This window comes from Tachypleus tridentatus, chromosome 13 (genome assembly GCF_004210375.1).
Source record: "Tachypleus tridentatus isolate NWPU-2018 chromosome 13, ASM421037v1, whole genome shotgun sequence".
In the NCBI taxonomy this organism is placed as follows: Eukaryota; Metazoa; Arthropoda; class Merostomata; order Xiphosura; family Limulidae; genus Tachypleus; species Tachypleus tridentatus.
Genome location: NC_134837.1, coordinates 167,086,546 through 167,101,112, shown reverse-complemented (window position 1 = coordinate 167,101,112; position 14,567 = coordinate 167,086,546). Strand labels below are relative to the sequence as shown.

The window sequence follows — 14,567 nt, the reverse complement described above, 5'->3', positions numbered from 1 at the left end:
AGCAAATAATTTGTTTAATTTAGAGTAATATATCCATTTTATATTAAAGTAACGAAAAATCATTAGATCTCTAAAAGCCGTAATAATGACACAGTTTTAAAATGTTTATATTATAAACTATATGTGCCTTTCGGGTTATTTTTAATAATAATCGTGTTAGAAAATAAACAGCTATTCGTAGTACTATGTTTGCTGGATTTCAAGACGATCTCATGTAAAAAATAACCTTGAGTTTTTAAAAAAATTAAGACTATTTCTTTTAGGTTCAGAGTATCGGACAACCTCTTTTCTCAAGCATGTTTAGGATGTTACTTTTGTAAAGAAATTCTTAGAAATTATTTTTAAAATTGTGCTAACCTTCGCTCTGGGGTAATCAATACAACCACAAGTGTACATTTTGATGCTTTTCAAAAGATATGTGGCCCGGTATGGCCAAGCGTGTTAAGGCGTGCGATCCGTAACGTGAGGGTCGCGGGTTCGCATCCCCGCGCGCCAAACATGCTCACCCTCCCAGGTTTAGTTAAATGTGCCATTAACCAGAGATTTTTTTCTGTAACTCTGTCTTCGAACCTGCGTATGTGAAAAGTGGTAAAATCAGACATTCTTTTAAGAGTAAAATACGATATATGTTACAACTGTTACGAAAATATATGGAGGTATACCGAAAAAAACAACATTTTTTCATTAATATAGTGTAGGCAAAGCAAGTAAAAATAATTGATTCATGAACCAATAAGCAGGAAAGCACTGGGTGTACGTTGAACACAAAAGTAGGAAAGCATTAGTGTTTAATTAATTAATTAAACACAAAAAGCAGGACAGCACAAGTATTAATTAAACACTTAAAGTGAGAAAACACTGGTGTACATTAAATACTAAACGTGTGAAAGCACTAGTGTACAATAAACGCAAAAAGTAGAAAAGCACTAGTGTTCACTAAACACAAAAATAAGACAGCACTAGTATTAACTAAACACAAAAATAAGACAGCACTAGTATTAATTAAACACAAAAAGTAAGAAATCACTAGTGTACATTAAACACAAAAGTTAGGAAAGCCTTAATGTTCACTAAACACAAAAAGTAGGATAGCACTAGTATTAATTAAATACAAAAAGTAAGCACTGGTTAGTGTACATGAAACAGTAAAAGCAGGAAAACATTAGTGTACATTAAACACACAAAGTTGGAAAGCATTCGTGCACATTAAACTAAAAACGTAGGAATGCACTAGTGTTCATTAAATACAAATGTAGGAAAACATTAGTATACATTAAATACAAAAACTAGCAACTGACTTGCGTTTACAGAGTGTTTTCTTGAGTTCACTATTGTTATGTCAGTGCGATCTTAAAAACGTGTCATTCTATATTAAAATGCGAAATAGGACTATCGTATTGTGTCTGCTAAATATACCCTAATATAAGTAATGTATTAAAAATGAACTATCATTTTATTTAAATAAATTATAAGAAAAAATCCTTGTAAGACATGCACTATTATAAAATTGAAGTCAAAGTTCAAGCTTCTGTAACTGAACGTGTGTATATATATACATGTTAGCTTTTGAAATAAATATACATACAAATTCTATTCCATATTATTATCTATCAGCAAGGCTCGAACCCAAGTCATCAAATAATTCGATAGTCATATTCAACTCCAAAAAAACTCGGCATGACCAGGTGGGTTAAGACGTTCGACTCGTAATCTGAGGGTTGCGGGTTCGAATCCTTGTCGCACCAAAACTACTCGCCCTTTCAGACTTGGGAGCGTTCTAATTTGACAGTCAATCCCACTATTCGCTGATAAAAGAGTAGCCCTAGAGTTGGCGGTGGGTGGTGATGACTAGCTGCCTTCCCTCTACTCTTACCCTGCTAAATTAGGAATGGCTAGCGCAGATAGCCCTCGTGTAGCTTTGCGCGAAATTAAAAAACAAACAAATACTCCAAACTTTGTTTATATAATACATAAGCAATACAGATTGATCCTACGTTATTATTGTTGAAGCTTATATGTTAATTATTTAGCTTAACATTTGTTCAATGTTTAAGTATTCTTACGATAAAGTATACAAACCGTCCACACGATTTAAATCTCGTAGAATGATAGCAGCCAATCAAATGGTGAAGGTAGAGGTTAGGATTCTGAAACACTGTCCCTTAAACAACATGCAGTGAGACAGGTAGTTTTACATCATTTCTCTAGTATTAAGTCATTCTTACGGTTATAAACAGTCATTCAATAATGCAAACTAAAATATATACTATTTAGTGTTAGCAACATCGTGGTTACTCCACCCAACAGACAAACTTCTCTGTGTAATGTATACAGATAGATGTTTGATAAACAGAAAAGTAGATAAGTCCAAATATTCAACTTGCATATTTGTGCTTACACACACACACACACACACACACATATATATACATTAAGTTAAAAAAATGCCAAGATAACCATAAAAAGTAATATAGTCGATAGGAAATATTTAATACCTTTGAGAAAAAAATCGTAACAAATTTATTATTGTGCTGCATTTTTGACAAATATTTTACTGCACAGTTTACTTTCGTACGTATATTTTCGTCCTACTACATTTTGTTAATACATCACACGGTAAAAAAATGTATATAAATTAAACCATTTTAGCCTCATATAAATATTTTAATTTCTTAAACCACCACTAGATGGCTACATTACAGACCAAATTATATTTTAGACTCTATTAAAACTTGAATTTCTTGCAACTATACGTTAAAATATTCCCAAAGATAATAAGAAACGAATCTTCCTGAAAATAATGTTAGAAAAAATTATGATTTTTTACCCCGCACCAGTATTATCTGCGTGAAGAAGAGACAAGAAAACTTAAGTGTGCTTTTGACAGAGTCTTTTGAATATTTTAGTGATATTGCTTAATAAAAATATTTTGTTACCTGTTTGAATGTTTTCTTACAATCAAGTACTTTGTTCACGTTCTGGACAACAAACTTCTGACCTATCTTGCCTTCTGTTCAGAGCCTACTTTTCTCCCCTACGCCCTTACACATACTTCAATCTATTGATTACGAAGCTAGACTAACCGGTTAGACCATGTTCTAAAAGAACTATTGTTAGCCAGACGGGCTATCCGTGAGAGAGAAAATTACTAACATTTACTACAAGCAAAACAAACAGTCTAAAGACTAATGATAGGTTTTGTCCCTAAGAGCCATTTCACATCAAGCCCTCAAACAAGGATTGAGGTATATCAGATGTATTACTGGGCGTCAATACCTAGTTAAGGAAGGCTACACTATATTTATGATCAGTAATGACGTCAATAATACAGAGCAAAACAGCAGGCGACTTCCGGTTGGGCGCGAACTGAGAAGTGGAGGTGATGAGATACGTCACTTTACAAGGCGGGACTTGCTAATCCCACCCCTCCGGTAACAGCTAATGTGTTGGCTTTAATACGTTCTTTCAAGACTCCAGAAAACCAGGTTAGTCTTCTGAACAAATGAATTACTAAAGGTTTGTTTAAAATTTCTTATTACTTGAATCTACCACTTTAGAAATTTCTTTTCTTATCCAAATTGCTTATTATTGTGAATGTAGGTGGTGAAAAGAGGCAGTAAAACTGATAAAGAGTATTCGAGGTGACGATTGGCAGCGTGCCTGGTATTGTATTATACAGTTTTCGGGGCGAACGTGCAATTTATTGAATGAAAGCTGCAAGAGAACACTGTGTCATTGTGCAACGTCACACTGTCGGCGCCAACAGAGAAACCATCTCTCCATGTTTAGGTAAATCACTTTAGAAGTTATTCTTCGTGTTAGGCCTTTGAAACTAAGTGCGTCAGCGTCTTTGTAGGTGTTGAAACTCAAATTTGAAGAAAGAAATAGAAGGAATATTGTCTAGCTGTATGAAAAATACGTTTTTGAAATATACAGTTTCATAGGTTATTTCAAAAGATCGAAGGCCTTAAAATATATTTTAAGCAGTACACTTAGTTTGTCAAACCCGAAAAGTATCGCTTACTTTGACGTTAAGAACAAGTTATACGATTAAGTAAAGAGCCAAAAAAACCCAACAAAAAACGACTACAGCTTGTGATATCTCGTTAGTTTGTTCTACAGTTGTGAAGTTACAGATGACAGTATTTATCTAGAAACTAACCAGATGCATGTTACGCCATAAAGCAGTAGGGAAGAGAGAAATTCATTTTCAAACATGCAAACGGACTTGGAGATAAATCTATGATTAGCTTCAGAGAGCGATAATAACTAACCTTCGAAGTATAACTGAGATTTTAGTGCTAAACATTATTGTGTATAATATTTTACAAATACTGTGCATATTACCATAGAGCTCAGAGCTACTTGTACGCTTATCTTTCTTTATTCTGATTCCTCTTTCTTCGCCTAAGTTGTGCACATTGTACTACATGAGATTCGAACCTTCAGACCTGGTATTTGGACAAGGAATGGCCTACCACCCGTTCCTCCTTCCGCTTGCTCGCCAGCCGGATTTCCATATCAACCCGTTAACTCAGCCCCATTATTTTCCGCTACCTTTCCCTCATACCTATTCTCCGTCGCTGTTCCCTAAATTACCGGCTCTGCCAAACTTTACTGCCGAAGACATCTTGGCTCACAGTGGACACCTGAGGCCCATGCAGTCATTAGAATCAGAAGAAGACGGTATACAAGACAATCCAAAAGTTTTCCTAGAATCCAAGGAGTTGTGGGAAAAATTTCATTCGTTGGGAACAGAGATGGTGATAACAAAGTCTGGCAGGTAAGAAATGGAATTCTGCTCTTGAAAATATTTTAGTTAGTACACGTTTCACCGACACAATAAGTCTGGACATTTTACCTAACAATTAGTTAATAAAACTGAAAGTGAATTTGAATGGAATATAACATTACACTTGTACATGGTCATCATGTTGTTCAAATTAGGACTCCAAAACTTTGTATTGATAGCAATACATTACTTTGTTTTTTGCTACATGGAAAAATGCAAGTAGAATGTACTTGTTTTCAAATAAAAACGAAAATACAATTTCTAGTTTTGTTGGAATTATAGGCGTGGTATAACAAATGTAGGATGATTTAAAAGCATTTCTAAGTAATAAATTATTTAATATATGTATGAAGCGCATTTTTTGGCAGCGATCTAACGAAGACCAATCATGAGCATACATTCCCCACAGTGAAAATCTTAAGTAAAACTAATTGGTTCAGAAGAAATAGATATCAACATATGTAGCACGAGTGGGGAATTACACATTTAATTTATCGTGTATTCACTCTGTAACATGTTTTACAGTTTCGCGCCCCCTTAGTGACACAGTGGAATGTCTGTAAACTTACAACACTAGAAAGCAGGTTTCGATACCCGTGATTGTCAGAGCACAGGCAGCCCATTGTGTATCTTTGTACTTAACCTCAAACAAACCGTTAACTTTGTATAATTATATTATTTTGTATGGCATCGTGTTTTCTTTAGTTTTAGCTATGGTAATAATACTTGGTTTGTATTATTACGCGTAGTTATTATTTTTGTATGATATTCTGTTATTTTGTGTATTTAAGATTTTTTTACAGTATATATTTCTTATATTTATAAAAAAGTGATTTTGTGGGTTTCTTGTTTCTTTAAATCATTTGTGGAAATATTTATATTTGTGAATAAATAACTTTTAGAGAAATTTTAGAAAACAATTACCTTTTATATTTCTAATCGCGTTTTCAAATATTTAGAAAGCTCTTGTTGAATGCAGTAGAATTGTAATATTAATATTTACATATTTTACTGCAGTCAAAATAAAGTGTGCAGTTTGAACACATTTTGCATTATTAATTGTGCGTTTAACTTAACACGAGTGAAACCATAGATACGTTAATCAAAAATACAGAACCAAATATTATTTACTTATACATATAAAAATTAACAATTCTTAATCGTATGATATACAACTGAGATAGATTATAATAGGTATTTAGAAATAAGCAGAGGAAACTATTTATAGATCTAACTAGCTATCCATCTTTATTTTACGTATCCTTACAATTTAACCGCTGAGCTATATACGTAGTGTGCTCTTACGTTTGAAATAATTCTTACCGTTTTCAATGTGTGAAATTACTGTTAGGGAGTATCTTGGACTGAGTTTCAGTTTGGCCATATTAAACACGCTCATATATTAAACATGATGTGATACGATTTTTCATATTCATGTATATAAATATACATATCAATGCGTTCTCGTGCGTTTGTACAAATGTTAATAGCAAACAGTAAATAGGCCTAATTTTAGCGTTTTAGTAAATTTTTGTGAAAAACAAATGCAGAAATATTTTTAAAATGTGTATCACAGAACTATTTAATCCGACTGTGATTAAATATTATGCTACATTTTATGACATATTATGCACTGTTAAAGTGTATATTCTATATAGAGTAACTACTGAGAAACATCGAAGTTCTTTGTTCGCTCCAGATCTCAATTGCCTGGACATTTTCTCTACTGAAAGGTTTAACATATTGTTAGTGCTGATGGAAGACTTTTGTCACTTTTTTTTCAGAAGTGAAGTGATATGCTTTAAGCGAGATTCGACCACATACCTCATCAGTAAAAGTGATGTTTTTCAACAGTTGTAATTGGTCTTACAACTCCATTTGAAACTTTTGTTAACAAAATTAAATACTATATGTATACATAAAATCATGAAGGAATTTTAATTAACTTTTTATTATATTTTTTTCGCTGTGTCTGTTTATCCACTTATTTGTTTTCTGTTAATATAGAAATTTCTTAAGAATAAACGATCTATTTTAGTGAACATGTGTAGGTAGAGTCATTGTTTAAATACTACACATGTTTAGAAAGCAATTGATTAGGTAACAGTCAATAAAACATGCAGAAATACTGCATTATACAATTTTCTACTGTTACAGAAACAAAAAACTAAAACCAGACCTTTCTCACATTAGTCATGTAGTGTTGTATTCTCAAAAAAGCATCAATATTAGGCCTACATACAATGTTTCTCACAATGTAATGCAAATGTTGTAATTCACACCTTTCAAATCTTTATCTTACGTTTTTTCAATGATACCTTCTTCTTATCAGACATAGAATGAAGGGTACCTCTTGTTTGTTTTTAACAGTATATGCTATCATGATACGTAACAGAGTTAATTTAAGGACTTTTAATGTATATAGCTAAGGTTTTCAATAATAATATACTACAGTCTTACTTTAATAATAAGTTGTTTCAGGTAAACACTTTTATTTACACTTCTACTGATAGAACACTAATTTGTTTGTTTTTGAATTTCGCACAAAGCTACTCGAGGGCTATCTGTGCTAGCCGTCCCTAATTTAGCAGTGTAAGACTAGAGGGACGGCAGCTAGTCATCACCACCACCGCCAACTCTTGGGCTACTCTTTTACCAACGAATAGTGGGATTGACTGTCCCATTGTAACGCCCCCACGGCTGAAAGGGCGAGCATGTTTGGCGCGACGGGGTTGCGAACCTGTGACCCTCAGATTACGAGTCGCACGCCTTAACACGCTTGGCCATGCCGGGCCCTAGAACAGTAATTAATTACACTAAAGTTTTTTTATAATTATTCGAGTCCGTTGTGAAATGGTTTGGCTTATTTTTAATTTCGCGCAAAGCCACTCGAGGGCTATCTGCGCTAGCCGTCCCTAATTTAGCAATGTAAGACTAGAGGGTATGCAGCTAGTTATTACGACCCACCGCCAACTCTTGGGTTACTCTTTTACCAACGAATAGTAGGATTGACCGTCACATTACAACGCCCTCATGGCTGAAAGGGCGAGTATGTTCGGTGTAACGGGGATTAGAACCTGCGACCCTCAGAGTACGAGTCGAGTGCCTTAACCACCTGCCCATGCTGGTTCTCGTTTTGAAATGAGCTAATACGTAAAGGCCAATGCGAATATCATGCCCCCTCTACCCAGTGGCACAGCGGTATGTCAGCAGACTTACAATGCCAGAAACCAAGTTTCGATACCCATGGTGGGTAAAGCACAGATAGTCATTTACAATCGAATATTATTTGATTAGTGCTTATGTTACGTGTGGACTAGTTTTCAGCATAATTGTTCATTAGACAATCTTAAAATATTTCTGCCACAGCTGTCTCTGACAGCTCTTTGTTCTTCAAAGTGAACAGAGATGCGGGGTATTCAAGTACATCTATGTGCCTTTTACTTTAAGAGAGAAAAGGAATCCAGAACCAGATTAATTTTGTGATTATAGCGCAATTTTGTTGTAAATGGATATTATAAACGTCTATAGGCTATCTTAGCTTACTTTTAATACCGGAAGTGATCATGTAGAGCGTTCAGCTATAACTGTATTTAATTAATCTAACTCATTGAATACTGAAATTTCATTTTTGACAGTGTTGCGTTTCTGGGACACAAGCTTTTGATCCATAATTGCGTTAAATTTTGACAAATGTTCTGCAACCTTCAATATACGTTTTTAATTGTTGTTTATATACGGAACCTATTAATCTTTGATCTTGTGTATTTTTAATTATTGTTGATATAATTAACCTTTTAGTTTAGTAAGATATAGAAACTATATTTTAAGGATATTGGTACATCTCAATGTTTTGTTTTAGAGCTTTGATCTTATGCATTTTTAGTTTCTGTTTGGTTCTATTATACTATAAAATATTAATCAAATACTTACATTCCTTCTTCTGCATTACAAGTTTACAATTTGTAGAAGCCGCATATGAGGGCTTTAAGTCTTTATAATAATGTTGTTGTTGTTTTTAACAATAAACAAATAAAACACAACCCGCTACTTTAATTAACAGATCATTTTACAAAAAAAAGTTTTGAATGATAAGATGTTTTGATTTTATTTCTAAACCATAAAAACTTTGGAAAGTATTAAATTTGACTTTGTTAAACACTAAAATAACAAAATAGGCTATCACTGATCTTATCACTGGGGGTTAGAGAATAAAGTTATTAAGAAATATAGATATAATGTGCAAATCTTTACTTGTAGTATCTATAATATGTGGTTATAAGCTTTTAGGGCTTTCAATCAATCGATTATTTAAAATATCTGCATAACAAAAGACCGATTCTAATCAGCATTAATATGATAGGATTTTGAGGTCATCATATTTCCTTAAGTTCATTAATTAAATGTGTATTGAAAAAAATAAAGTGGATTTAAAGTTATCTGCTTTTGTTTCATGATTAATATTATAAGAATTTTTAAAATTATAATTTATTGAAGCTAATATATGAGTGAATTAATTACTAAAACATTCGAACTTAGCAAATAAACTACTGCTGTTGTTTTTTATGTTATGTTTAGTGTGACGTTCTTCTTACATTTTTTAGGTGAATTTTAACACAAATAATTAATTTGTATGACAGAATCATCAAACATCTGTGCAATATAATGGGATTGCAAGTAAATTTTGCCGTTGTTATAAGTTTCATAAAATTAAAGTAAACATAAAATAAGTACATTAATTTTACTAGTTGCTCTTTTGAGAGAATTTGATTTAATTTGTATTTTCTAGAGAAGATTTGAAACTCAAATACTTTGTTTATAATTTAAAAACAAAAACAAATTAAAATATCCGTCATAAGTAACTGAGAAAACTAAACGTCTGGTACATTTGCTGTCTTGTCAAAAATTTTAACATTTTTGTTTTTTTCTTGCATTATATGAATCATTTTCAAACTTTAATTCTAATAATGAATTTTTGAAACTACATTGTAACTTATTTTAAGTTGAGATAAAATATCTTAACTGTAGAGATTTTAAACGTGACACTCTTTCCTTTAACAGTTATTTTTTAAGTATTAATAAATGCTTTATGGGATGCTATATATAACTTTTTCACTTTCTCACTCTGTTAACTTGTTGAAATACACTTACTCTTTCAAGTATATTCATTTCTCTTTTACTTTGTTTCCTAAAAAAATATCGTTGAAATCTGAAATGACAGAATTATGTTAGTTATGTGTATAGCAGATATCTTCTGGCATAACATGAATGTTGGTAGACGTATGAAGTCTATTAAGCATGTATGTTGTTTTTAAGTAGTTAAAGTGTTTATACTCAAAACTTGACATGTTCTGTTGTCCCCTCTCACACACATTCTCTCTTAGCAGTGCAGTGCAGCCCCAGTTTACACATATTCTCTTTGAGCAGTGCTATGCAATCCTAGTTCACACATATTCTCTTCGAGCCGTGCAATGCAGTCTCAGTTGACACATATTCTTTTTGAGCAGTGCTATGCAATACTAGTTCACATACATTCTCTTTGAGTCGTGCTATGCATCAGAGCTTTACAAAATATGTGATAGGGCATTGTTAACCCTAACTAAGAATTCGCTATAGATTATACTCGTGAAATAAGGGGTTTAATTGTTTTAAGGGTTTTTTATACTTTAACATATAATAAATAACTTTGTCCCATACGTAATTCGATTTAACTTCTATGTTATTTTGTAGTGACCAATATTTTCAAATAGTTCGTGTTCGACTGAGTCGTAATGAAAATGTGTTATTTTTAGTATACAAAGAAAACTTGGATATTTTGTTTCGCTCACTGTCTTTTTGCCTTTATGCAACTCTAATAATAGTAAAACAAATAATTTAAATTATTTCATATACATGTTTTTGCTTTTTGGAAAAGTTAACCTTATACATGTATTTTACAGTTCAACTTATCGAAAATAAGGTATTTTTTCCATTTACTTTAAGATGCTTTACAGGTAATGAGTTAAGTAAGCTAAATGTGCCCTTTTGTAATCGGTATTTAAACTAACCTATAATACGAAACCATATAATGCAACACGTTTGAATACATGCTTGTTTTAATCTTAAGACAAAATGTATTGTAATTAAAACAAAACGTATGGGAAAATTAACATGTATAAATATTAATTAAAATTAAATGATACAAGAGCATGATGGAATAGCATATGTTCATTTGAAACCTAATGTTCGGCTTATGATTAGCATCAGAGAATGTATGATTACTCATCCATCACTCTCCCCCGAAGCTATAACGCGTCTTTAATAGTTATTGAAGTGGATGTGCACAAAGCCGTTCGGTTCCAGATTTGGTTTTCATTACACTTTATTTGTCGTGACTGGCTAAGTTAGATAATGTGAAAGACAATGTCTGAACTGAAGCTCAGGATGTATTAGAATAGTTATAAAAATGGAAACTTTGTTTATAATTCATATTTTATATTGATTCATAACTATCTCATTGTCTCTGCCTTTGTCGTGTTATAATATATTTAGTGTCTTGTTAGTTTAAAGGTTCGTAAAATACTAATGCTAGTAGGAAAGAGTTAATTAACGGCGTTTCTCTGCACAGATATGCTTTAACGTGTTAATTCTACTATAATATGTTTTACGCATCCAATATTTATATTTTCATTTATAGCTATGAATTAAATGGCTTTCTGGGTGAAGATTCACGTTTAACAATTAAACAACGCTGTGCCTCTAATAACTACAATATTGTGAAATGTGTATCATGTTAGTGATGATGCTGTAAGCAGATAGATATACATCTTTTGGTAAAACTGAATCATCTGATTCTCACAGGAAGTCTAAAGAAGGTATTGCTATAAGATGTGAAGTAAAACAGTTGTGACCTATAATGAATATAAAAAACGTTAAGCTAAACGATCCAAACCTTTAACTAATATGAGGTACCGATAAAACTGAAAATAAATATCTGTAATGAATATATCGAACAAATATTTTTACATGTTTATCGAAAGAACAATGCTATCTTTCATCGAATATTTTGAGAAGAAGACCTGAAAACATACGTAATATATTGGATTAATTATTTATGTGGCTCTTTCAAACCGAACTGAGATAAAAACTTCCCTTATAATATTCTAAGTTTGTATGCATACTGACATACGCATGTCTATATATATACATACATACAAATGTTTTATTTTTATAATCGATGAGATTGGATTTAAGTTTCATCACGACCTATGACATTAATTAAGCATAACTGTTTTGTTTGCTTGTTTTTCTAATTTCGAGCAAAGCTACACAAGGACTACTGCGTTAGCCGTCCCTAATTTTGCAGTTTAAGACTAGAGGGAAAGCAGCTATTCATTACCACCTACCGCCGAATCTTGGGCTACTCTTTTACCAACGAATAGTGGGATTGACCCCCATACTATAACGCTTTCACGGCTGAAAGGGCGAGCATGTTTGGTGTGATGGAGATTCGAACTCTCGACCCTCAGATTACGAGTCGAACGCCTTAACCACCTGGCCATGCCGAGCCGTGACTCGTTTTGTAAAACATGTGGAATTTTAAATTCAGTGCTAGCATAGGAGACAGAATAAATACCTGTAATTGTACCATAGGTACCGGAAAGAAGAAGAAATAAAAAGAGATGTAACATCTGAAGCGAAAGTAGATATATAGTAGAAAAAACAAGAATAAAAAATCATATTATAATTATGTGATGCGAAAGGTTATTTTTAAATATACTGCTATGTTCATGTTCAATCGAGGAATATATATTTATATTAACTATTTGCATCCACTCAGTTCTTATAATTTAGTCAATAAAAATTATATGCCCTAAAACTAAACAGCAAAAACAAATCTTATTTGTGCATGACCGTGTAATTCTTTTTATTATATGTATTACACACACATAAAATATTATACACACGGTGGGACAAATGTGAATAAACAGTTGGTACTATACGATTGGTACTAAATAAAATATTACGAGGTAAAACTGAAACCAACTTAATTGTTTTTTTGTTGAACGTTAGTAATCAAACTATATTTTGAATGGAGCAAGTAAGTAGTTCCGTCTGCTCCAACCTGTAAATATAACATCACATTTATATTAGTAACAATATTTACATCAATGACTGTTACACGAAAAGAAATGTCAAGTTAAATTCACAATTTCAGAATAAATTTTACCTTAAAGTAGTTATTTTTATCTAATTCGTTATTCTAAGGATTTCAGCAATTGATATGAAATCAGTAGAATACTAGTTTTTGTCCTAAATATCTAAAAACAAATTAGACACAAATGACAGTTCATTTAGTGTGTTTTACCGCTAACACTTAGATGTGTCTAAAAAGCCGGTGTTTACTTAATTAGTCTTGTCGACATACCTGTTAGATCGTAAAACTCTCAGGTTGTTGAGTTTGGCAGAGAACAAATGCTATTCTATATAAAATTTGGCCAGGTGGGTTAAAGCATTCGACTCTTAATCTGAGGGTCGCGGATTCTAATCCCTGCCGCACCAAACAGGCTCACCCTTTCAGCCGTGGGAGCGTTATTATGTGACGATCAATCCAACTATTCGTTGGTAAAAGAGTAGCCCAAGAGTTGGTGGTGGGTGGTGATGACTAGCTGCCTTCCTTCTAGTACACTGCTAAATTAGGGAAGGCTAGCGCAGGTAGCCCTTGTGTAGCTTTGCACGAAATTCAAAAACAAACAAACTATATAAAATTATGAGCTAGATTTGGCTGAAAATAAATTTTTGCTCTTATACATACCCTAGAATGCATAATTACTTACGATAAATGTATTATTGCAATGTTGTAATTCTGAATGTTTTAAAAAATGAAATCATACTGAAAATGGTTATAATACTTTTTATGTGAATTATAGTTTTCTTTCTATAAAGGCTCGGCATAACCAAGTAGTTAGGGCACTCGAATCCCAATCTGATGGTCATGGGTTCGATTCCCTGTCTCACCAACCGTGCTTGTCGTTTCAGCCGTGGGGGCACTATAACATGACGGTCAGTCCTACTATTCGTCTGTAAAAAGGTAGCTTAAAAGTTGGCGGTAGATGGTGATGACTAGCTACCTTCCATCTAGTCTTGCACTGCTTAATTAGGGACGGCTGGCGCAGATAGTCCTCGCATAATTTTGCGAGAAATTCAAAAACAAACAAACAAATGTTTTGTAGAAATCATATAAAATATAGAATTTCTCGTGTTCCGAAGATCGTCGAACTAATCAGATCACTTCCCATGGAACAAGATAAACGCAACAATACTGTTGTCAGATGGTTTACATTAGAAGCTAAGTAAGAAGAGTGTTTTTCACAAGAACTCTGTAGTTTCTGCTTAATTGACTTCATGATCGTAAACACTTTCTGCAGTTATGACCTTTACTGTCTCCTGGCTTTTACTAAGTAGCATAGAACTGTTGAAGACTTACTTTTTTCAGAAATAATTGGGTAGAAGACACTTAAGTAGTTTTTCATTGTAACAGTCATGACGGGAACAAGTTTAATTATTCATTTTTAGTTTACCTTACGTTTTCTCACAAGAATTTCTTACGGTGACAAACACTGATATTTAGATATATTTTAAAATAAATTAAGGCAGTCCAATTTTTATATTTTTCATTTGCCATAAGTGGCAGAAGAAAAATGCACAACCTTCGATGAACACTTTTGGCATTTTTACATATCTTTCAAAAAATAAACAGCAACTAAAACGAGCTAGTGAAAATAGTGGCAGTTTC

General features: G+C 32.8%; 2 protein-coding genes across 9 annotated transcripts in view; one reads left to right on the top strand and one right to left on the bottom strand.

The window, feature by feature from the left end:
• Positions 1–14,567, bottom strand: part of LOC143241031 (transmembrane protein 45B-like) — a 242,523-nt gene that overhangs the window by 144,855 nt on the left and 83,101 nt on the right. For 3 of the 7 annotated variants that reach the window (XR_013022149.1, XR_013022148.1, XR_013022150.1), the window contains exon 1: positions 2,937–3,300. The exons of 1 other annotated variant lie outside the window; for it this stretch is intronic. The gene's annotated coding sequence lies outside the window, so the exon portion shown is untranslated. Of the gene's footprint in view, positions 1–2,936; positions 3,301–14,567 lie in introns of those variants that run through there. 3 more of the 7 variants (XR_013022152.1, XR_013022151.1, XM_076484458.1) reach the window with 3 other exon arrangements.
• Positions 3,599–14,567, top strand: part of LOC143238346 (uncharacterized) — a 42,996-nt gene continuing 32,027 nt past the window's right edge. Inside the window, exon 1 of one of the 2 annotated variants that reach the window (XM_076478499.1) lies at positions 3,599–4,783. In XM_076478499.1, the coding sequence (XP_076334614.1) occupies positions 4,431–4,783 (353 nt within the window). In that variant the 5' untranslated portion in view covers positions 3,599–4,430. The remainder of the gene's footprint in view (positions 4,784–14,567) is intronic. The other variant, XM_076478498.1, reaches the window with a different exon arrangement.